The sequence below is a fragment of the Neofelis nebulosa genome, chromosome 1, assembly GCF_028018385.1.
Source record: "Neofelis nebulosa isolate mNeoNeb1 chromosome 1, mNeoNeb1.pri, whole genome shotgun sequence".
Taxonomy (NCBI): Eukaryota; Metazoa; Chordata; class Mammalia; order Carnivora; family Felidae; genus Neofelis; species Neofelis nebulosa.
In genome coordinates, this window is record NC_080782.1 from 163,496,370 (window position 1) to 163,520,749 (window position 24,380).

Here is a 24,380-nt window from a genome sequence, read left to right on the forward strand (position 1 = left end):
GGGGTAACGTGACGATTCTGGGCTAGTTCTCAGTAGGGGCGTCTGCAGTGGGGAGGGCCCTGTGCTGGGCAGGGCGGGGGAGCTGAGGAACACCCGTGTCTCTCCAAGGCTCCGCCACACCAGGGAGGCTGTGAAGGCTGCGCTGGCAGACGACTTTGACACGCCTGCAGCGGTGGACGCGGTCATGGACCTCATCCACTGCGGGAACGGACAGCTGCAGGCACGCACTAAGGTAGCCCCAGCACGCGGCCATAGCACTTTCCATCGCCGGGAAGGCAGGGATGCCACCCTGCCGCCTCCTGGGGTGGCCCCCAAGGCCTCCCCTGACTTCTGGGAGCTGCCCTGTCCTGCACGGGACCCGCCCTCCCAGAGCAGGGAGGTCGCACACACGGACAGGCATCACGTGTTTGCTGATACAGGAAGTACCTCCTGATGCCCCCGTTTGCTCAGGGGAACTCGGGAGAACCCGAGTTTGATGGGATGTGAACTAGGACGTTGGGGGAAGCTGTGTGTTGGGACCCCAACTGTGCCCACCCCACCAGGCCCATCTTTGGGCCTTGGCAATAATCCCCTTGGTGAGGCTCTGTCCCCGTGAGCCAGTGACCCCCCCCCCCCCAAGGACCCACCTGCTGAGAGCATCACACCGGGGGTTAGGTTTCAATATCCAACTTTGGGGGACACAAGCATTCAGACCTACCAGATCCCCGTGTTACAGATGGGTACTGAGGTGCAGGGGTGACGTGGCTTCCCCGTCGTGCGGCGGGCTGGTGAGGGGCAGCTCTAGGACTGAGTCTAGAATGTCCTCCCAGCACGAGGACCTGAAGCCGGGACCGGCGGGGACCTGCCAGGTCTCTGTTCCACGTCACTTCCTGTGCTTTGAAAGCGCCCCTTTTGGGTGATCTGCCCCAGGAGCCCAGTGGTCCCAGGAGTCCTGCCGTGTTCGGCTCCATCGTGTCCTACATTGAACACTTCTTCGAGACCGTCGGGATCTCTCTGGCAGACAGACAGGTACACCTTTCTCTTTTCAAGCCTCACTTGTAGGATTAGGACTATGTGCAGGAACCACTGACTTTTCCCCTTTTAAAACATTCATTTCAGTGGATAATTGTGTTGAATTTACTTACGTGCTTAAAACACATTCTTTAAAAAGGAAAGAGGCTTAGAGCTAGTATCTTCCTTCTGGAAGCTGCAGGGAGCCCATGCGGACTTCCTGCTGTCACTTCTGCACGCGTACTCCTGTGTGGTGTTGACTTTGTAAGACTCAAAACGCAGGTAGTTGCACAGAGGACGTTTTTCCTGAGCCTCCTGAGAGTAAGCTGCCGGCTGAGCCCCTCGGTGTCTCCTGCCCACCGCCCCCGCCGCCTCCTCCTCAGGCAGCCTTCCGCACACACCCCCTCCAGGGCCCCACCTCCATGGCACCCTCCCCACGCTGTCCTGCCTGATGGCTTCAGGACTGCGAGACCAGGGAAGGAGGGGAAAGGTCAGGGCTTCAGACAGGTGTGACCGTCACACGCGTGCTGGGATCTCTCTTCCCAGATTGTGCTGTTGAGTAAGAAGAGGCCTGCCTGGCCCGGCCCTCATCAGAAAGTGCTCCCTCACCTTCCCCGCCTCGGCAGCTGATACCGGCTCCCACTTGGGGCTCACGTTTTTGTAGTCGGAAAATCGTCTTTTACTGCAGAAGCAGTAACTGAAGATAGTATAGGTTCCAGAAGCTTGACCCCACAGTTGTGAAATGTGTAATTCACACATGTGAACAGCTGCTAGGATCCCCTCCCATAAGGAAGAAGCTATGTCAGGGAGAGACAACTTCTGGCAGCTTCAGATGCATGCGACCCGCTGAAATTTCTCCCCTGGGCACGGGGAGTGTTGGCCAGTGTGCGAACCACGTGCGAGGTCTATGCAGTTTTGAGTATCTGGTTAGAGGGAACAGATTTGGTTCCATTAGTCGGTATGGCGTGGACTTTCCGACTCTTGGTAGTCACATCTGTGCACTCGCAGCTCCTGGCACGGCCGCCTGGCCTCCCGGGGACCAGGACGTGGGTGGCAATGGGGAGCTCTGCCTGGTGACCCAGGCGTGCAGGCCAGGAGTGTGGAGAGGGGCCAAGGGCCCAGCCCAGGGAGGACGTGCTGCACCCCCCACCCCGGACACGGCCGCTTCCTGGCCTCATTAACCACGCTGCTCCCCTGGGTATAGTTCGTTCCAGGCGACGGCAGCCAGGCCGCTCTCCACAGCGTGGTGGAGGAACTGGTCCGGTTCCGGCTCAAGGTCCGGCAGTTCGCGCTGGCCAGTGGAAAGGCCACCGGGGAGGCCCAGCGGCAGCAGCGGCTGGACAGGCAGCCCCTGCTGGAGGCATGTGACGCTCTGCGCCAGGACCTCACCGCCCACGGCATCAGCATTAAGGTGAGCCACCACGGCCGGGGGCACCGTCACCCCGAGGGCCTGTGTAAACCAGGTGGGGGCACGCAGACATGGAATGGTCCGAGCCAGACCCGCTGGGCTGATGGCGCTCGTGAGCAGAGGACCACCCCTCCCCCTGCCCCATTGACACGAGGGACCCATGGGAATATGTACTGGGGAGGAGACGCTGCGGCTGGGGACGGATGCAGGAGCAGGCCCAGGTGGCCCAGGCCTGTGGAAGCATTGGGGTGGCAGTGAGCCCTGCGTCGCCCCCTCATGCCGTGAGCTGAGGGAGTCCACTCAGCCAGAACTTTCTTCCTCTGCAGGACAGGAGCAGCACGTCCACGTGGGAGCTGCTGGGTCAGGACCGCAGACCAGGGAGCTGAGGGCTCCCGACACAGTTCTGTAAAAGCTTTACGTTAAAGTTTCCTATTGTAGCTGTTCAGTGAACATGGAAGTAAATCACAGTGACGCTGTATGCCTGAAATGTGCATTCTTCATGGTGCCGATGGACAGGGGCGGTTCTCAAACCTCCTCGACAACATTGGTCCTTGACGCTGGCCCTGTGTCCCCGGGTGACACCATGGCAGGACCCCACGAACACTGGAGCCCCGACATCAGGACGCAGGTCTCACAGGAGTCAGGACGGAGTGGACTGCACCTTGAGCCCTGGGCAGTGCTGAACTAGGGGTGAGGACCCGTCCCTACATTCCCTTCTGGCTACACAAGTAACGTGTTAATCATAGGAAACAACATAACCACTCCCGCAGTCACTGCTGCACTCTGACCGTGGTCTCTTCACGCTGCATGTAACCTTTTCAACCATGGTTCTCGTGTGCCATCCTTTGTGGGAGACATAATTGGGCCGTGCTCCAGCGGCTGATTCTGGAAGAGTCTGGATGCCAGGGTGAGAACAAGTCACAGGGCGGGACATGGCCGCGTGGCTCATGGCATGGCTGAGCGTGTGGTCTCCCTGCTTTCAGTCCGTCTCTTCCCCCCCCCCCCCCCCGCAGGCCGTGGCTGCACCCCCCCTGCTGTCCCATACTGCCGAGATGGCATTTCCTGGGTCTGTGGGTGAGCACACGGCCACCTTCACTTCATCCCTGGCCTCCAGGACCCCAAAAGGCACCAGTGTCCCCTTCTACCCATTCATAACTAGACTTGCCTACAGTGACCCAGCTCGTGCAAATATACCCTGGGCAGGTATGCCTCTTACAAGGATACCAGAGTCCCTTCAGTACCTGGGGGTCACACTGTCCCCTGATGGCCGGAGGCCGACCTCGGCCCCCCAAATGTGCTCTGTGTTGCTAGCCTGCTCTCAGGAAAAGCACATCCCTAGCTGGAGCTAGTAAGTTCATACGGGTTTGTAAAAGCACAAGAAAGCAGTTAATTTTCGTAACAGCCACTTGCCCCTAGCTACAGGAATTTTGAGCAAGAGGGTTTGTACTTAGAGCAAACCTATAAAAACCGTTGCTGTGACTACTACAGTTTATTTTCAGCAGAAGGAAAGGCCGAGCGCATTTTAACAACGTTGGCGACAGGCTTTTACATTTTCATCTCCCTGCTGTGTCCTCACCTAGGAAAGGCGTCTGCTAAAAAAGGAATACAAAACCATGCGTTGAAATAGTCACCAGGATTTAGATATAATTCCCCAAAACGAAAAACAGGAAGTTTTTAAAGTTACACCTGAAACAAGGGGGGTGGGGAGGGAGAGACAGGTTTTTAAGAAATGTGGCTTTAAAGGAAGGATCCATTTGAGGTCAGGGGTCACACAGTATCACCCCAAACATCAGGGGAAAATGGCGTTTGAAGGAACCACATGGGTCACGAGCGGCTGCCCAGGCATCACACAGACATCAACTTCTTGACCGGAATCTGCTCCTGAGGACACACCACCTCCAACCAGGAGGGCCCTGCTGTCTGACCGTGTTCAGTCCCCGTGCCCCGATGGGCCACGTCGGAACCCCACCCACCGCTCAGGGCTGTGTCGTTTCCTCCAAAAACCAATCACTGATTGTTCTGAAATGCTTCCATTAGCCCAAACCACCAATGCTTATTTCTGCCGGGTTTCAATGTAATCAGTGTTTAAAAAGCAAACGTGAACGAGAAAACGAAGGCCATGCCACCCGGTGGGCCTCAATTTTAAAAAGCACAGCTCATCATCGTGCAGGTATTTAGACAGGACCCAGGGGATCCCCGTGGGGGGGCATCTAGCACGGGGAGCTCCTCACAGAAACAGGAAGCAGGCCGAGTCCACAGCACCAGCTCAGCGGCCGGGACCGTGTACGTCTTTCTCTCCATCACTGCTGAACAGCCAGGAAAGTTCAGGAATCCCGTTCAGTGTCCCTGTAACACCTATAGCTACGTATTAAGGCCAAAACCAACCTGTGGATCATGCTGCTCTCGTACCCCGAGGACGGGGACCCACGACAAATGCAGCGTCCCCATCCGTGGTGCGGCCTGCTTCCCGTTGCCTCGGCTCAGGTTTCGAAGAGTCTGCGGAACGCGGGCCCGACCTCCACGATCATGTCGGTGGTGGTGGTGGAGCGGCCGTGCTTCTGGAAAGCCTGGTGGCTGCACTGGCGTGTGAGAGAGCATGCGCCCAGGGCGGCCAGGAGCAGAGGGCTGGACCTGGAGGGAGAACCGTCAGACAGGCTCCACTTTCCCTCCCACGTCCCCCTGACACCCCAAACAGGTTCAAGCCTGCTGGGCCCCTGAGGCAGAAGGCGGCTTTATGACCAGGGACACGGATATGCCCGGACACAATACCCACCTGCCTGGAGGACACACTGCAGCTTCCCCCCACAAAGCATGGCCTAGAGCGCCCTCGGTGCCAGGGTGCGAGGACGACCAAAGATCTGAGAACGCGGGTCCTCGCCCCCGTCTGACACCAGACCCCCGTGTGGCAACCACACGGTTCCTGCCCACCAGCAGTGCCACCACCCTGCAGGTCCCATAAAGCTTCACGGGTGTCGAGGGGGGCCTCCAGACCCGGGACATCCCGCCCGGGCCCATGTGGCCACCAGTGTCACATGATGCGTGTGGAGGACGGGGTGGGGGAACCTGCCCGAGCTCACAGTTCCGACCTGGAACGTAAGCCAAGCCTGCATCTCCCAGTCCTGCCACTCAGAGGAAACTCCACTCTTTCGGGACAACGGGCACAGCCGGCTCCCCTAGGCCCCGCGTGTTGGTCCCACGCTTCTGCCGTACGAGGGGGTACACCTCGTACCCCCTGGAACAGGGTCCCAAGCATGGCCGCCATGTTAGAATTAACTGGGGGGCTTTAAAAACTCCTGACACCTCGGAGCCATGGGCGCCAAGCAACAGGGCAGGGCCCCAACCTCGCATGGAGCAGGAGCTGTGCGGGTGACCGTCCTGGGACCCCCCCCCCTGCCCTGGGGTCGCCTCCACGTGATCCTGAGCTTTCCCCTGCAATGTTCCAAGCGGCTAAACGTACGAGCAAATGAAGTGGCTCACACGGCTGGGAACCGGAAGGACAAGGGAGGAAGACGTCACATACCCGTTTGTCTTCTCAGGGCTGGCGTGCAGCGCCCAGTGCACCAGGACACCCAGGGCGCCTGACATCAGGTCTCCCTGGCCGCCACACCTGCGGCTGCTGCCTTCGTGGGCACACTCGAGCACTGCGGGGCAGGAGGGACAGGGCCGTCAGAGCGAACTGGCCTGTGCCCGGGGTGCGATCTGGATCAGCTCCGGCCCTTCCTGTCTGCTCCTAATGAGGCGGTGTGTTTTAAGGAGAGCAAAGCCAGACGGGTCTGGAACCACCTGAGCCGCGCAGGTGGTGAGCAGACTCGTACAACTGGTAGGGCGCTGCCGGAACACATCGGAGAATAGCACAGGTACATGGGGTGGCCAGACTCATGGGCTCCGAGAGCCCAGGCCACCCAGGGACCGGCACCGCCTTCAGGGAGGTGCGTGCCACGCGAGTGCCCCCGGCACAGACCCAGCTGTGACCGTTTCGTTCACTCTGTGTCACGAGCAGCTGTTCTGAAAATACGGATCTTGAAAACGGGTTATTACAGCCTCTGAATGTGTCACACTCCAGAGCTCTCTCCAGCAATAAAAGCCCCAAGGGTCTCAGGGTCCCCCAGAGGACACGTGCTGTGTCTGTTGACCGTGGCCACGTGAGTTGAGCACTCTCGGTGCTCAAGGGTTTCTTCCCCCTTACAGCAGGTGACAGTCCTGGGTCACGCTGTTACAGCCAGTGTGCTCCCTGCCCCCCATCATGGTAAGTGAGCGGAGGACCGGCTTTCAGGGCACTAGGGAGGCACTGCAGCCGCCAGAACCTCCCCCTGCTCGGCCCACTCAACAGCCCACAGGCCCCGGCGCAAAGACGAGGGGGACGCAGCCCCTCTAGCACCTGGCAACCCCTTCCCCGGGGTCGGCTCTGAGCACCTCCTCACTCTCCCACTGTTTTCACAATAGAACAGAATGCGGTAGAATAGTCAAACTCGTCTATGACCCCGCAGGAGTGGGAGACAGCAGGCCAGGGACCCTGGAGCACCCCCTGCTGACGGGACCGCGTCGCCACCGCCCCTGGCGATGGGGAGGGTGAACGCCCTGCGTGCTCAGTCCCCTTTGCCAAACAGGAATAAAACTAAGCTCATCAGGAAGTCCCTCTGTGTGGAACACGTGTGGCACAAGGGACCGCATGTGCCACGGGGATGGGTCTTCCAGAGCCCAGGGCCCAGCACGGCCATCCGGGCTGACAGGCGTGAGGCCTACAGCTACCCACCGTGTTCGCCGTCAGACATCACGTCCCGCTCCCCTTTCCGGACCACGGTCACGTTCCCCAAGGCCTGGCTGAGTCTCCGTACGGCTTCACGATGATCACTGCCTTCACGATGATCACTGCCGTTCACAAGGTCCCTAAGCTGCGAGGTGGGACATCACAGACAAAGCTGTCGGTGGACGCCAATGGCGGCACGAGCAGCACAAATACCGCCCTCCTGTTGACACGGAACACTGCCCGTGGTGGAACTTTCAAGGCTCACAGAAGTAACACAGGCCTGAATGATGACGCGCTAACATTCACGGGGTGCTCAATATGGAAGAACTCATGGGTTTACATCCATTGTGTCATTTCGTCCTCACAGGCCCTACGAGGTGATGCCGTCATTACCCACATTCCACAGGCCAGGCAACGCGGGCAGGGATGGGCTGATCCACAGAGCACCCACCCACCTCTCATCCACCCAGAGACACGCTAGCGAGAAGATGCCCTATCATCACACGCCCCGCCAGGAACCAACAGCACTGTTAGCATGTGGGGAACACGCATCTACCCGCTGGCCGTGTGCAGGGACAGGTGGGGCAGAATCACAGCATCGTCCCACCCCGTCTTCGAGAGTGGAGAGGGGGGACCTCACACCCCATCTCAGGAGGGACTCAGGCTCACGCCCCGTCTCCTGGGAGGTCAGCAAACTCACCACGGCATCAGAGAGTCTGGTGAATTCCCCGTGGTTGGGAGTGAGAACGGCCTTCCGGTAGCCGTGGATGAGGGCCGGGTGCTGAGCAATGAGCCACAGCCCATCCTGCAGACAAGAACAGGTATTTAGCACACAGCCTCGGGGCCTGGCTGTGAGAAGGGGAGCAGAGGAGTGGCCACACTCACCGCATCGATGATGATGGGGACATCCCTGGCCTTGGATGCTTCTAAGATGCCCTACAAGGAAAAGGAAACCACACTGAGCGACAAGCCCTCACCCCTCGTTGGAATTCAAAGAACACCAAGCAAGCAGTTCCGCAATGAATTACAACAACAGGTCATTGACAAGCAGAAATTAAATGTGGGCAACAAGACCCCCCCTGACCCAACAGCGGGCCCCTCTGGAAGTCAGGGCAAGCCCACAGGGTGGACCCCAAGGCACAGTCTCCCACTCTCCCATCAGCACTCACCGGGGTTCCCAAATCATCAGTTCTTATGCAAATTTCCTAACACTTTGTGTTTTAAAATAAGTGACCACGGTGGGGCGCCTGGGTGGCGCAGTCGGTTAAGCGTCCGACTTCAGCCAGGTCACGATCTCCCGGTCCGTGAGTTCGAGCCCCGCATCAGGCTCTGGGCTGATGGCCTGGAGCCTGTTTCCGATTCTGTGTCTCCCTCTCTCTCTGCCCCTCCCCCGTTCATGCTCTGTCTCTCTCTGTCCCAAAAATTAAAAAAATAAATAAAATAAATTAAAAAATAAATAAATAAATAAAATAAAATAAAATAAGTGACCACGGGGCACCTGGGCGGCCTTCCATTAATATCCTCAGCTCTGGTCAGGATCCCAGGTGGGACTGAGCCCTACACTGGGCTCTGCGCTACCAGGGGGGAGCCTGCTTGGGACCCTCTCTCTTACCCTCCCCTGCTCACATATGCACTCGCATGTGCCCGCTCTATCTCGAAATAAACTTTAAAAATAAAAAGATAAATAAAACCAGTGATGATAATAAGCAATAAATCACCTCTGACAAGGTTATACTCCAAGTTTCAGAAGTTTTTTACTAAATTATCTTTTTTTCCCAATATATGAAGTTTATTGTCAAATTGGTTTCCATACAACACCCAGTGCTCATCCCAAAAGGTGCCCTCCTCAATACCCATCACCCACCCTCCCCTCCCTCCCACCCCCCATCAACCCTCAGTTTGTTCTCAGTTTTTAAGAGTCTCTTATGCTTTGGCTCTCTCCCACTCTAACCTCTTTTTTTTTTTTTTTCCTTCCCCTCCCCCATGGGTTTCTGTTAAGTTTCTCAGGATCCACATAAGCTAAGTTATCTATCCATAATCAACATACATACACTTGCTTATTGCTATGAACCAGTATTTTACAAGATCATGTGCTGCAAATGCACTTGAAAGTAGAAAACATTAAGAGAACAATGAAACAAGAGCCCTGCTCTAGGACGGCTGGTGTCCTTGGAACAGGAGAAGAGGAAGGACACGGACAACATGGAGACAACTGTGTGATGACACAGCAGGAAGGCCAAGGAGACAGGCCTCAGGAAAAAGCAAACCTGCCGACACTCTGCTGTCAGACATCTTCCAGGACAGGGGGAGCGGGGGGACCAATGTCTGCTGTCCCAGCCCCCGCCTGTGGTTGTCTGTGGTGGCCACCTGAGCAGGCAGGTACAGATGTCTAGTGCCTCAACGGCGTAAACTCCAGTGTCTTCTGGGCCCAAGAGGAAAAGCAAAGGAACCAGGGGATAAATCCAGGACAGGTGACAGCTGCCTTAATGACGGCCCTGACTTGGGATTTGTAAGATGTGTCGATCTCTGTGAGGCAACTGTTTGACTTAGGCTTCAAGCGAAACGGTCCAAGATATGTACTGAGAAGCTAGGACATCGCCAGGTCACACGCTCTTGACCTCCAGAAAGCATCTTGTGATGTACACCGGCTCAGAGTCCAAAGACCGTCCCCGAAGCCCCAGCTCTGCCACTTAGAGTTGAGTGAACTTAAATCACTTTACTTCTGTGAGACCGGGTTTTCTGATCGCTAAAATAAGGATAAGGCCTTGAGTAATACTCTGAAGTTTGTATGAGGACTAGAGATACCGCCTCTAAAGATTTACCCAGCTCTTGGCAAGGAAGCTGACAGTCCACAAATGGTAGCTGCAGTAATCATTTTAAGTACATAGTCTAGCCCTGAGCCTGACAACTGCTTAGGTCTAACACACATTTACCTTTAAACTCCTATCTCCTTCAAGTAAATTATTTTGGAGGCTCCGAGGACCTGCACATACCTGAAATGCAACCATTAAAAAAAGAAAACAGTAAAACAAAATACATGGTAAGCAGAAATAACTTAAAACATTAAAAGGTAAATCCACATACGTTTCACACAAAGTTATTTTGAAAATGAAACGAAGAGCCCATGAGACCAGAGCTGCCCTGCCCCACGGCCTCAGTGGTCCTTTGCTGACACGGGTGTGAGCGACAGGAGAGCGGCCAAAAGCCCCCTCAAACGAGGGTCGGGGCACAGGAGCCTCGTGGAGCCGTACTTCCTCCCTTACAACGAAAACACTCCTGCTTGCTTGGAGTCTGGCTCTCCCATTAGAACAGATTCAGCTTGGCTAATTCCACTTTCCCGGATCTCTGGGTGCAGGCTGCAGCGTCTGGCCACAACGAGGATGCCTCCACCTCTGTGCTTTCCTATCACACTTCTCACAGAGAACAGTGAAGTCCACGTTCAAACACCGAGAAACCTCAGGCAACACAGCGGGGCATCTGAGTCGTGTAACGTCACAGGTCACTTGGCTCTCCTGAAGCACAGAGCCACGTGTCAGTTGCCCACTGAAGGACCAACTGCTTCCATCACTCGGAGGACTCGTACGAAGTGCACTGTGCACGTGGCTTCGTCCCCACTGACTCCGCTGCCAGGACAGCGGCCACAGTGGCGGCCAGGGCCCCAGAACACAGCAGACAGAGGGGAGCCCAGGGAGACCAGCTGATGACACAACCACACCTCTCTCCGTGCACATCCAGTTAGCGCTACAGGGTCCTACAGGGTGGATGGAAAGGAGTGAACGAGCGCCCCCACAGGTCAGAGGAGGCTGCGCAGCAGCCCCGAGTGTCCAGCAGAAAGACGCAGCTGCAAACAAACCAGCAGGGGGCGCCCAAGGGTCAATGGGTTGAGGGTCCCACTCCTGATTTCCGCTCAGGTCGTGATCCCAGGGTTGTGGGCTTGAGCTCTGCATCAGGGCTAAAGATCCTCTCCCTCCTGCCCCCCACCCTGACTTGTGCTTGCTCGCTCGCTCTCTTTAAAAATTTAAAACAAGTAAACCAGGAGTACTCCCTGGGGGACAGGGCTGAGGGGAGAAGGGACGATGGCCCCCAGAGCAGAGTCCTGGCCAGGGCAGCACTCCAGCAGAGGGAACAGCCGTACGCACAACTTGCAGACGGTTATCCTGAAGAAGACGCCCAAAAGAAATGGACATACACTCATGCACAAATGTTCAAGACATCAGCACTGCAACAGGAAAAAGCCAGAAGCAGCCCAAATGAACTAGTTAAATATGGCATGTGGTGATGTAGCTATTAAGAATCATGAGGAATATACACATACCCTGTCAGGAGAAAGTGTCCAGGACTTAGCACTGAACAAGCACAAACTACAGATAAATAGAATGAGGCTAGTCAAGAGCCTACATTCTAGATCTGGAAAACTCTGGTTCAAAACCAGCATATGAACTGGAAGACTTCACAGCTGCAATACCCGCGCCAGCCCCCCCCCCCCCCAAACTGACCTACAGATTCAACACAATCCCCGTCGGAATCCCATCTGCCTCTTCGGCAAACTGACACGCTGATCCTAAAACTCCTGGAAAAGTGCACGGGACCTAGGACAGCCAGAATACTCTTGAAATGAACAAAGCTGGAGAGATCCCACAAAGCTTATCGCATAGCCACCGTCATCAGGACTGTGTGGCACCAGCACATGGACAGCCGTACAAACCAATGTATAGAAACCAGAGCCCAGAAATAAACCCTTACGCCCACGGATTTCCAGCAAGGACACCCAGACAGCTCACTCGAGGCAAGTGGAGCTAGAACTGAACACCCACTTGCCAAAGAACACAGGTGGACTGCTTCCTTACACCATACGTCAAAATCAACTCAAAATAGACCACAAACCTAAATATCACAGCTAAAAAACAATTAAGCTCTTAAAAGGCAGGACGTGATCAGAATTAAAAATGCGTGCTGCAAGGGGCACCTGAATGGCTCAGTCGGTTAAGTGTCCATCTGACTTTGGCTCAGGTCATGATCTCATGGTCTGTTGGTTCCAGCCCCGTGTTGGGCTCTGTGCTGACAGCTGGGAACCTGGAGCCTGCTTTGGAGTCTGTGTCTCCCTCTCTCTCTGTCCCTCCCCCACTTGCGCTCTGTCCCTCAAAGATGAATAAACATTAAAAAATAATTTAAAGTGTGCTGCAAAAAACAAAAATCAAAAACAAAAATTGTGCAGCAAACACAAGTTCCTCAAAACGTGAACAAAAGTGATCACAAAACCTGTAACAAAGATTCGTGGTGGCGTTACTCGTAACAGCCCAAGCAGAAGCCACCCAATCGTCCATCAAGTGATGGACAGGTAAACAAAATGTGGTCCATCCACAAGGGAAAGTCAAACAGCAATGAAAGGAGTGGAGCCCTGGGCCACAGTGGACACAGACGAGCCCCGAAATTCTGGGTAAACACAGCTGGTCACAAATGCCACGTGGTGTAAGACTGAACTGCTAGGAAAGGCCCAGAACAGGCAGAGCCACAGACCACGCCGCCTGACACCTCACCTTGGGGGGGGGGGTGGGGGGGGGGGTGGGGGGGTGTCAGGATTCCAACACGTGAGACTGGAGGGACACACACACTCAGACCACAGCTCTTAAAAGCAGCAGCCAGAATTTTGAGGTTACGTTGAATCCATCCACACCAATAGCATATCTATGTCTCCACAGCACGTGAGCAAGAAACCTCGCCATAATTCGATAATCAGCGTCAAGGAGCACGAAAGAAGAAGAAAGAGGCCAGAGAGACTGTTGTGAGCTCCACTCTGTCACAGGGCCAGCGGTGAACTGGTAGGTCACAAAAGGTCAAGAATCCCATCATCCTGAGGGTCATAGGGGCACCAAACACTCTGACCCTATTCCGGCAGGAACCCTCACTTGCCTCTCTTCCCAAAGACAAACCATGTGGCAGAGAGGCTGTCCCAGGCCCTGTCCCACCCACGCTGCGTGGACAGCCACCATCTCAGGACAAGAGCACACTGCAGACCTACTGTGTACGCATGGGGATGCCCCTCCCGTCTCCCTCTCGCCTCACGTGACCCAAGGGGCCTGGCACTCCTCAGCTATGATTGCACCAACTTTTCAGCAAGAGGTCAAGGCTCCAGGGCTGGATGATGCCACCTGGCAGGCAGCATGCCCCCGTGCTGGTGCAGGTGGCTCCGAAGCAGGAGCGCCCCAATGCCCCTCATTTACAGGGTGTCACCTGGAACTACTGTTCAACTGTGCAGGACTGGCTCTCAGATTATCTGCCCCAAATGTCCCAAGTGTTAGCTCTTTCGGCTCTCTGGAGGACAAGTCAGTGGCTCTCCTCCCATGGCAGGCGTCTGTCCCCACGCCTCTTGTTCCAGAGCAGAGTGGGACACCCGCACGTGAGCGATCCCAGTGACTCCCCCGCTGCAGGGTGAAAAGCTGACGCCCCAAGAGCAAGAGACGCATCCCATCCCGGTTGGTTGTTAAAACCTAAAGGTTTGCTACTCTCTCTCTGCCTAGTTCCTCCTCTCTCCCCCAAACCATCTCCATGACTCCATTAAGAGGCACCAGAACACTGAACAGACGCTCCATCAAAGTGCTCATCTTCTGACTTCTGAGCTCAGTCGGGTCCATGAGAAGACGGAAGTTCGGTAATTCTCTACGTTACTTACCTTAACGTTTTCGAGAAGAACGTTGTCTCTGCCCAGGCCAGGTCCTACCACCAGGGCGTGCAGTCGGGGCAACCATGTCTCCACGTCCCGCACGGCACTGGGGCTGTCGCTGCTCAAGGAAAAGAAGGGCAGAGCACTTACAGTCTGCACGTGCTGGCTTACCCTTTAGGGAGACCACACGTTCTTCTGGATTCCCCCGTTCTTATTCCGAGTTCCTTCTCTGTGCCGGCACCGCACCCGGCATCCAGCCATCAGCCTCCCTGGCCTCCTCTGCACACGGGTTCTCCCCAGAACACCCAGCTGTGGAAACCTAGCTCTCAACATCTACGATAAGCCAGATAAGACACGTGGCTCCTTCATAACCATCTCTGCCCTCTGGAAGGAACCCGTCTGTCTCCATCACTCACAGGAGGCGCCTGGGGGACCCTGTACAATGGAAGAGCGCCTTCACTTAGCACAAGACCTGACAGCTGGAGGCACTTGTGTCACTCCTTCCCACCCACCATCTCGCTCGTAGACTCTTGGAACCCACCATGTAAAGCCTTGCCCAGAACAACCCCACCGTGAGCCTCAAGCAGCTGTGCTTAGTCTTTGTGTGACTGACTGCAGGGACGCAGGCACTTCCAAGAGGGTGCGGTTGTCCAGAACACCCCCCCCCCCCCCCCCCCCGCTCCCAGATGTCTGCATGCTGGGCCGAACCTGCTGACACGCACTCCTGGGTGGCCTCATCCTGTCTCCTGGTTTTAAACCTCTCCCACACGTGAACAACCCGATTTACCCTTTCCCTGACCACCTCCGTCTCGTCTGGTGCCTGACAGCAATGCGCTCGGATGTCCGACAGGCAAGTGAAAACACACCCAAAAGCCAGCCCCTGACGGTCAGGCTCACCCGAACCTGCTCCCCCACGCCCCCACCTTGTTAATGGACAACCAGCTTGGACCGAAGCCAGGGCGGCCTTCACAACTCTTTTCCTTCTACCCCGCATCCCACCTGTCAGCAGCCCCTGGGCTGTACTTTCAGACGTGCCGCGAATCTACCCCCTTCTCCTACTCGTACCCATCACTCACTGTCACCTATGACACCCCCATGCAACCCCTGCTTCCACCCTGGGCCCCAAGAGCTGTCAACACAGCAGCCAGACGAGCCTGTTACAATATCCACTGGATGCGGCTGTTGCCCTGCTCAGGGGCTCCAGCGGCCCCTCTGCACTTACATGAAAGCCAGACCCTCGTGATGACCCCCACAACCTGCTAAGCTTGACCCTGAACCTCTATGGTCACCTGCCCTACCTGGAGCTCCTATTGCTCCCCAACACCCCGCAGCCTGAGCTGTTGCATCAACCCTTCCCCATGTTTGCAGGGCCCTACCTGAACGCACCCTCTGGGCCCCCGCTCACAATCACCCAACGGAAAAGCACACACACGCCACGTGCATGCACCCCATGTGACATGTGGTGTTCCGTCCCCTGCCCTGGCTCTCCGCGTGGTCTTTACCGCCCTCTGACACACTTGTCCTACTTGTCTGTCTCCAGGACTTTGCTGCCCAGTAGGACAGACATCAGTCCCATGTGACTACTTAAGTTTAATTAAAATAAAAGCTCAGCTTCTGAGTCCCACTGGCCACATTTTAAGTGCTGGGTAGCCACGCGTGGTCAGCAGCAAGGAGAACGTTTTCATCACTGCAGAAAGCTCTAGGGCACAGGGCTGTCCCAGAAAGGAAGCTGCACAGAAGCAGGTGTTTTGTCTGCTTGGTCCTATACTGTCCCTCTGGAAGCAGGGCAGGGACTGGAAGGGGAAGCATTTGCTGAATGAGGAAACGGCCCCACTACGGTCCAACGGGCTCCTCATTACTGCTGTGGGGGCGTGGCCACAGGCAAGGCCCCAACCTCTCCCTGGAGGCCTCAGCCCTTTCTGACAGCCACGGCGCACAGGGCCCTGGTGGCCCGAATCTCATTCCATGCTGCACACACATGGCTGCTGGGCTTCTGACCTTACGGCTTTGTCCCCTCTCCTGAGGGCACCTCCCATCACCTCCCAGCACAGCAGCCACCGGGCAGAGGCGCCTGCAGCCCCTGATGAGCTGTGAACCACCCGCACGGCCCCACTCACAGAACGGGGTGAACGATCAGCTCCGGGCTGTACGACTTGATCACGGGAGCAGCCTCCCGCGTGCAGAACACGTGCGATAGATCTGCACCCTAAGAAACGAGCACAAGGGTGGACTCAAAGCACGGCCCACCCAGCAGGCACCGAAGGGGTGTCCGTACAAGCCCCTCGCCGCGGCCCCACACTAGGGTGAAGTGGCTCAGAGCAGGACAGACCCTAAGGAAAGGTCTGCAGAGAAAGCCTTTTGCCGCACCCCCTCCCCCCCAAGAGGTAGGTCAACCCAGACCAACTCAGCTGTGTCACCCTAAGGGCCGCGGCGGGGGGCACATTTCACTCATACTGTGCCGACAGGGCTATTAGGACTTGATCAAAGGCCTAGGAAATCGCGAGGTGTAAAGACGCCAACTGCTTAAGGCAGGACAGAGGCGGTGTCCCAGGATTGCACTGAAGTACAGTCCTAATGAAACTTCAGTTAAAAACTCCCAGTTCTTTGGTCACAGCACAAGGTCAGGATAGATTTCAAGGTGCTTTTCGGGGCATCTGGGGGTTCAGTCGGTTAAGTGTCCGACTCTTGGTTTTGGCTCAGGTCATAATCTCACAGTTCAAGGGATCAAGCCCTGAATCAGGCTCTGTGCTGACAGTGCAGAGCCTGCTTGGGATTCTCTCTCCCCCTCTCTCTGCACCGCCCCCCGCCCCCGCCCCTGTCTCCTTCTCTTCCTTTCAAAAATAAACTTTAAAAGACAAAGACAAGCTCTTCACTAGACAGAGAAGCTGTAAACAGACCTACCACTTTGAGAGCGGAAATTGCTGCGAAGTAGGGGGCTCCTGTGTACCTAAAAAGGAAGATACTTACAGTCAGAAACTACTGGGAGAGTCAATACAGCAGGTTTATCAGAGGGTTACAAAGACATGAATCACACGGCCCAAGGCCCATCACCTCGCAGGTGCTCAGAAAATGTTCAGTGAACTTCAGCAAACATGGGTCACGACCAGACAAGTCACTGTGTCACATAAGACCTTTGTGCCACATCAGGACCGCCACTCTCCGCAGCACGGTGCCCACACAGAAGACGGAGACGGCCACATGAGCTCACTGAAGGGTCTGCCAGGAGACCCCCAGGGGCAGGGGAGCACAACACAATCAGGCACCGAGACTCACACAGCTTCCTCCTGCTTCCGCCCTACCATTCCAGAATGTCTGTAACTGTTTTTAAGGTTGCATCAAACACAGAAAGGAAAATTCTTTTTGGGGGGGGAAGAGGGGAGAGAGAACCCATTCACATAAGGGCGAGGGGGCAGAGGGGTGGAAGGAAGGAGAGGAACTAAAGCAGGCTCCACACTCAGCAAGGAGCCTGATGTGGGGCTCGACCCCATAACCACGAGATCATGACCTGAGCCAAAATCAAGAGTTGGACGCTTAACCTACTGAGCCACCTAGGTGCCCCTAGAGAGGAAAATTCTTGAACTTGTCATCGGACTAGTGTAACCTTTACGTCAATCCCGAGCAGCAAAGGGAACCTAGGAAAAAGACTGAGGACTCTCTACACGAGACACTCTCCCAGAGCAGGGCCGCCAACGGGCCGGGAGCACAAGGCAGGACACACACACCCTCTCTGGCCCACCCCACAACGAGGACACAAAACAACGAAAACCAGCTTGCCTACTTGCCCAGCAGAAGCTGCCCATAGTCACAGGGCAGGGGGGCGGGGGATGCTTGCTGGTGGCAGCACACACACTAGTATCTGGAAGGCTAACAATGTGTCCTTACTGTATTATCATGTGGGGTACCATAAGGCTGTCACTTCACACATCTCTGAAGTGCTTGAATTTTTATAAACAAGTACATAATGCTTTTCTAACCAGAATGAAGAGGATCCTACTTTAAAGGTTAGTTCCTAAAGCTAATGGACAGATTTTAAATTAGATAATTACCCCCTAGCACACTACACTACCAGACTATCTAAAAAGAAAACCTGAAGACCAATTCTTCCCATGCAAACGTCCCAAAATACAAAGCCAGAGATGGAGGGGATCTGAGGAATAAAACCCCCGACATGCTCAACACTCTCAAGGGGGCCGGGACCCAAGGGCCTGGCAGGGGCCCCCATCCCAGAGGCCGGAGGAGGGCTGTCTTTTAACTGGGGGCCTAAAGGAAGAAAGGCAGCTAAGAGCTAGTGATCCAAGAGTCCAACATGCGGTAGCAGGAAGAGAACCAGGTGCGACATGACAGCCAGTAAAAGGCAAACTTCCCCCATCCAAAGGGATCATGTCTACAGACAGAGAGCACTCAGCAAATCTCAACATTATTGAAAAGAAGACACACCCAGACACATCTGGAGAAAACTGCAGAATTCTAAAAAAAAAAAAAGAAAACCTTACAAACAGCCAAGCAAGAGTAACTTACTTACTTACAGATTAAGGTGAACTTTTAAGGTGCAGAGTGGAAGCTAGAGGACAATATGATCACGTGCGTGGATTACCAGAGAAAATCGCTGCCACCTCGGCCAAGGCGCAACTCAGCCTGCCTAGCAAGACACCGGGGGTGTGCAAGTCCTCCACGGGCCCCCTGCACACTCTGCATAAAGACCATGCCAGAAGAGGCCAAGGACTCCTACCCTGACTGCAGCCCACCAGGCCAGGCAGGAAGCAGACAGCAGTGTAAGTGGCAATATACAAAGTGACAGTCAGCAGTGAGAGCTCTCTAGGAATTCTTAGATCACGTGTTCACTCTCCCCAGAGGCATTTTTAATTCACAGTAGGTAGAAAAGGCAGCCACTAGCTACATTTGAAAGTATAATAGGGGCGTCTGGGGGGCTCAGTCAGTCAAGCGTCCAACTTTGGCTCACCATCAGTGAGTTCAAGCCCCGCAACAGACTCTGTGCTGATAGCTGGGAGCCTGGAACCTGCTTTGGATTCGGTGTCTCCCTCTCTCTCTCTGCTCCTCCCCCATTCGCATGCCGTCTCTCACTCTTAAAAATAAATAAACATTAAAAAACAAGGAAAAATTACAAAATGTTATGCGTCGAATAACTCAGCGGTAAAATATATAAAACCAGAAGAGAGACCAGGCCATGAGAAAAGGGTAGGCTCTAATTTCATTAATGACTCCCACGAACATCTTCAAATTGACAAAGTACACCAAACACATGCTGTTTTTATCCTGATTACAAAGTAATACCTGTTTGTAGCATGGAGCCTGGTCCATATAGGCAAGGGTAAGGCAAGAAAAAACAGCCTCAGTCTCCACCACAGGCAAAATCGTAACACTGACACACCCCCGCAGACCGCACACTCAGGGCCTGTTTTCTCCTATTCGGTAAGAAGCTCATCACTGAAAGATACCGAGTGTTGTAACACGGAACTACATTTAGAGATGATTACTGGGGTCTAACTGGACAGATGGCGGGCCGCTAAGGAGGCAGACAGCCAGGTAACAGAGGTTGTTGACACGCTAACGTGGTCCAAGTCACTTACTCCTGGCAGCCTCCGACTATACCTATTCTTCCGTCCTGACCTTTGTGCTTCTTGGTGGTTAGAGGAGGGATGATATTCCTCACCAGCTGTAAAGTATTTTCCATATCCATTATTGAATATGGTTTATGCAATGAAAATGCTCTTCTTAAAACTGAAAAACAGGAAAACAAATTATTTAGAAAAATAAGTATCCATCGGCATACACAAAAGAGACTGAAACAAGACAGCCTGTTAACCAAAACACCTCACAAAGCTGACTTAATATCAATGCTAGATTTTTATCCAAAGGCTTATTTTATTTCTTTTTTTTTTTTTTTTTTTTTTTTTTTCAACGTTTTTTATTTATTTTTGGGACAGAGAGAGACAGAGCATGAACAGGGGAGGGGCAGAGAGAGAGGGAGACACAGAATCGGAAACAGGCTCCAGGCTCCGAGCCATCAGCCCAGAGCCTGACGCGGGGCTCGAACTCACGGACCGCGAGATCGTGACCTGGCTGAAGTCGGACGCTTAACCGACTGCGCCACCCAGGTGCCCCTTATTTTATTTCTATAAGCAAATGTTTGGAAATTACAACACAAAACACAAGCTGTACATTATCAAATTTGTTTCTGAAATGTATCATTTTGAAGTCTAGCTAATCTTTCAGAAAATGTTTTTAATGCATTCCTACTTAATAAACTATACACATTCCATTTCAATCCTCCTTTAAGTCTTTTCTCTCAAACTGGAAAAGCAACTTCCCACTTGTTACCTTTCACGGTCACATTCAAGTCTGAGATTCACATCACTCCCAATTTGCCAGTCATGCTTCTGACACTCAGTTGGATAAATTAAATAGTCCAGAAATGGGGGGCGCCTGGGTGGCTCAGTAGGTTAAGTGTCCCACTCTTGATTTCGGCTCAGGTCATCATCTCATGGTTTTTGAGTTCAAGCCAATGCACTGATAGGGCAGAGTCTGCTTAGGATTTTCTCTCTCTCTCTCTCTCTCTCTCTCTCTGCCACTCCCGTGTGCACTGTCTCTCAAAATAAACTTTAAAAAATTAAAAAAAAAAAAAAGCAACCTAGAAATGGCATTCTAAATAATAAGGTGATTTTTAACTGTCAGCCCCATACTTTCTACCTTCTTGCAAACCAACACAAGCTACGACTCAAAACAATCATTGTAAACCTCTGGCCAAGAAAAGGCAACAAGTGGGCTTGCTCAGGGACAGCCCCAGCCCGCTGACCCGTGCTTCCAAAGTCCCGGGGAGTGTCCACAGTGCCACCTCCCAGAGGCGCTGCCTGTCCACACCCCAAATCTGGGGGCTGCACAGTCTTCTCGTGGGCACCCCCCGGTGAGCTGCATGAAGGGAGCTAGAGCCATTACAGTCACATGTGACAAATCACTGCTCGAGAGCAATCCACACGGTCATGAAAATGGTTGCTCTGTGTTCCAAACGTTAGCACATCTACGTAAGGACCGGACTGGACAACACAAGAATACCAAAGAACGGCCACTCCTTCAAATTCTCCACATCAAGAAATACAGTTGCTTTTTACATTTTTTTAAAATTTATTTTTGAAGGAGAGACAGAGTGTAAGTGGGGGAGGAGCAGAGAGAGAGGGAGACACAGAATCCGAAGCAGGCTCCAGGCTCCGAGCTGTCAGCACAGAGCCCAACGCGGGGCTCGAACCCATGAACCCTGAGATCATGACCAGAGCCGAAGTCGGGCCATTAACCGACTGGGCCACCCAGGTGCCCCTATGGTTGCTTTTTAAAGTCTAGAATTGTGAAAGCACAATCCAAACTTACCGGTCATTCAAGGGTTGTTCTGGGTTCCTGACAATGTTGTGGTTTATCAGGGACCGTAACTTTATGCTAAGGACTTAGCCACACACAAAATACTCCTACAGCCACCCCACAGCCCTTTGCCTACACAGAACATGGTTCAGCCCCACCTACAGATTCAGGCTAGGGGTCCCCTCACCCCCAACCACCTTAGAGTGGCACAGAGCAAGACACTCCATAGACGTTGGATGAATTCAAAGCATGTTGGTTTATTCTCATTAGAAGCCAGTCTGTCCACTTACAGACCAGGACACTGGAACCCAGGGAGACAGGCCTGTGAGGACACCTGGGTTAGTGACAGGTAAGCCAGGCCAGAAGGCACCGCTGTACCAAAATGCTGCCGTTTTAAGGCAAATCGTTTTTCTTTAACTAAATAGTCACCACACCAACCAAAAGACGAGACAGAGATGATCAAACCTGTTTCAACTGCCCCCATAACCATTAGGGACTGGGGAATAAAACCACTCGGGAAGTATGGCATTTTCACTCGTGAACCAGTAAATCCACGCTGCTCACCAGCACCCGCCCCATCCACCTGAGGGCCAAACCAAGGTCAGTTACATTTCCTTACACTTGGCAGTTAATCGGTTTCAGCTGGCTTACCGGGGGGGTTGTCCACAGAAATATTTAAATAGAAACATCAAAGTTCTGCAGGAGAAAAAGGCCTTGACCAAAGGCGATTCCAAATGTATCCAATTAAGGGGCGCCTCGGCCGCTCAGTCAGTTAAGCTGTCTGACCAGCTCAGGTCATGATCTTGCGGTTTGTGAGTTTGAGCCCCGCGTCCGGCTCTGTGCTGACAGCTCGGAGCCTGAAGCCTGGAGCCTGGAGCCTGCTTGGGATTCTGTATCTCCCTCTCTCTTTGCCCCTCCCCTGCTCATGCTCTGTCTCTCTCTCTCTCAATAATAAATGTTAAAAAAAAAAAAAAATTAATCCAATTAAGTCACCTGGTCTTCACAATTCTGAGTCTGGAAGAACAGGTCAAACCTGCCCATTTTTCGTTTGTTTTAAGGAAGTGGCTGAGGCCGACTGGAGAACTGAACGGATTTCGTAAGCCTGGGCTGTTTTCTGGAATTACTTACCGCCAACGACCCTCCCTGATAACATGTCTCTTTGTGCCCGCCGTGCCTTTACACTAACGAGACCCGTCCTAATTTGGAGTCCCTACACCTGACAGCTTTCTGGACAATAACAGAGATGTCCTAAAGCTAGCACAAGGGGTCAGTGCTCGAGAACTCCACCTGTGTTTTGGTAAAAGTTCAGCAGGTCGGCTTAGTAATAAATCTTCAAACTCCAAGAGAAATACTAACTCATCACAGGGTACAAATTTAGGAGAAAGGGCTACCAATAAAAAGTCTCTGAACAAACTGTGACCAGAGGCTCCATATGCGTCTCAAAGCGTTTGGCACCTGAAACTAATGGCATGCTGTGTGTCAACACGACTTCATACTGTGTCAACTATCGTGCAGAAAAACAAAAACCCAAAACTCCTTAGGTTATTCTGTGCCAGGCCCAACTATATACACGCCTTTGGTAAAATCCATCTGATGACTATTACAGCAAAAGTAAATTTTACCACTTCACTTACTTACTGGCTAGGGAACCGTGGCTTGCGTAATTTTCGTTTTCTCAGAGCCTCTTCCACACAAAGGCGGATAAACAAATGTCTCCACCGTGTTGTGAGAAGTGAGAAAATACAATATACAAGCTCTTTCACGGCTTAAAATATATTCCTGTATCTTACACAAACACAAATAATGTACATGTACATAAACATCCACAGGGCAGAGAGGAAAACCCCTCGAGGGGGTACGGGGCTCCGACTGGGACACGCTTGTTCCTTACACGCCTAAATCCTTTTACACCGTCCGTCCTACTTAACAGCCGAGGCCGGGTCCTCGGGGGGTCATTCGGGTGAACCCCGCATGCGACCTGGGCCCCAGGCGCGCCCACCGGGGCCGGGCTGCGCGGGGCGCCCCAGGACCCGCTCGGTCCCCTCGCCCAGCGCTTCCGGCACTTCCAGTCCGCGACGCGGAGGAAACTCTGCACCGCCTCGGCCGGCCTGCTGGCCCTGGCCCGGCCCCCCCCGACGCCCCCGCGTCGTCCCCGGCTTTCGGCGGCGCCTCCCGTCCGGACGAGCGCCTGCGGCCAGGTACCTGCGTCCAGCGGCGGCCCGTAGAGCGCGAGCGCGGCCGACAGCAACGCAACCACGGCTGCGCCGGCGACCACAGCCCCGGCCCCCGGCCGAGTGGCCATGCCCGCAAGGCCAATAGCGACCTTACCTCGCCGGCCGACCCGGGCAGCCACCCAGACGCGACCTACGACCATCGGCGGACTTCCGGGCTCGCGCCCCGCCCCGCCCCGCCGCCGGAAACACGGCGGCCCGCTCCGTCCCGGAAGCAGGCGCTCAGTCCGGCCTCGCCCCACCCACAGGCCAGCCTCCACCAGTCATAGTTGGTCTCCTATGATTGACAAGCTCAATGCCCAACCCAGCAGGGCCCCAGCTCCGGACGCCTGGAGTTTTGCCGGAAAGCAGGTTAGGGCATCAGCGTGCGCCGTAGTGATTGGGGGTTTGGGTTGTTTTTGTTGTTCCTATTTTGGGCCGGGAGCATTATGGGAAGTGGGGCAGCAAGCTGCCTCGTTGACAGACACTTTGCTTTTGGGAAGCAGGTGGAGGGGTCCGGAGGAGCATCTCTGCGCAGCCCAGTCCCTCATGTGCCCGACCTCTCCCCTGGACTCCCAGACTGGTCCGTCCAGCTCGGTGGCCCCCGCCAGGCTCCCCGCCTCCATAAGCCGGAGCTCTGCCATCGCAGCTGCTCGAGTCAGAAACCCGGAGGGCAGGCTCGCTCCCCTCGTTCCCCCGCACGCATCCCTCCTCCTGAGGGCCTGCCTTGTGGAGGCCGCTTTTAGGGAAACAGGCTTGAGCGGTGGAATGCAGAAAGGGTCCACGGCGACCCCCTGGCTGAATACGCACAGGCCCATCAGGAGACCCACTTCAGGACAGCCGTAGCCCCTAACTGACCAACGGGCTACTTACAACCAGGCGCAGTTACACAAACAGGGAGAATTGCATGCCTTGCCATACTTCGTCTTCCCCCTTTAAAGTAGCCCCCGCCCACTGTCTCCTTGCAGACAGCCGCTGCTCTCTTGCCCTGTATGC

The 24,380-nt window shown here is 54.4% G+C and overlaps 2 protein-coding genes across 6 annotated transcripts in view; one reads left to right on the forward strand and one right to left on the reverse strand.

Moving 5' to 3' along the window:
- CARS2 (cysteinyl-tRNA synthetase 2, mitochondrial) overlaps positions 1 to 2,876 on the forward strand; it is a 44,757-nt gene extending 41,881 nt beyond the window's left edge. For 2 of the 3 annotated variants that reach the window (XM_058742673.1, XM_058742681.1), the window contains 4 exons: positions 109 to 232; positions 884 to 1,008; positions 2,195 to 2,401; positions 2,725 to 2,876. In XM_058742673.1, coding sequence (XP_058598656.1) covers positions 109 to 232; positions 884 to 1,008; positions 2,195 to 2,401; positions 2,725 to 2,821 — 553 coding nt within the window. In that variant the 3' untranslated portion in view covers positions 2,822 to 2,876. The remainder of the gene's footprint in view (positions 1 to 108; positions 233 to 883; positions 1,009 to 2,194; positions 2,402 to 2,724) is intronic. The other variant, XM_058742687.1, reaches the window with a different exon arrangement.
- Positions 2,877 to 4,099: 1,223 nt separating this feature from the next.
- NAXD (NAD(P)HX dehydratase) lies at positions 4,100 to 23,641 on the reverse strand. 3 transcript variants are annotated; one of them, XM_058742704.1, is made up of 11 exons: positions 23,503 to 23,641; positions 19,395 to 19,545; positions 16,708 to 16,753; positions 15,924 to 16,012; positions 13,816 to 13,924; positions 10,079 to 10,138; positions 8,031 to 8,081; positions 7,846 to 7,950; positions 7,152 to 7,290; positions 5,919 to 6,039; positions 4,100 to 5,029 (listed from the first exon to the last, which is right to left on the reverse strand). In XM_058742704.1, exons 1-11 carry the CDS (start codon positions 23,546 to 23,548, stop codon positions 4,879 to 4,881), a joined length of 1,068 nt encoding a protein of 355 aa, XP_058598687.1. In that variant the 5' UTR covers positions 23,549 to 23,641; the 3' UTR covers positions 4,100 to 4,878. The 3 variants fall into 3 exon arrangements, with proteins under 3 accessions (XP_058598687.1, XP_058598680.1, XP_058598694.1); XM_058742697.1 differs by having other exon boundaries at positions 23,377 to 23,503; XM_058742711.1 differs by lacking the exons at positions 10,079 to 10,138; positions 23,503 to 23,641 and adding an exon at positions 23,377 to 23,496.
- Positions 23,642 to 24,380: the final 739 nt, after the last annotated feature.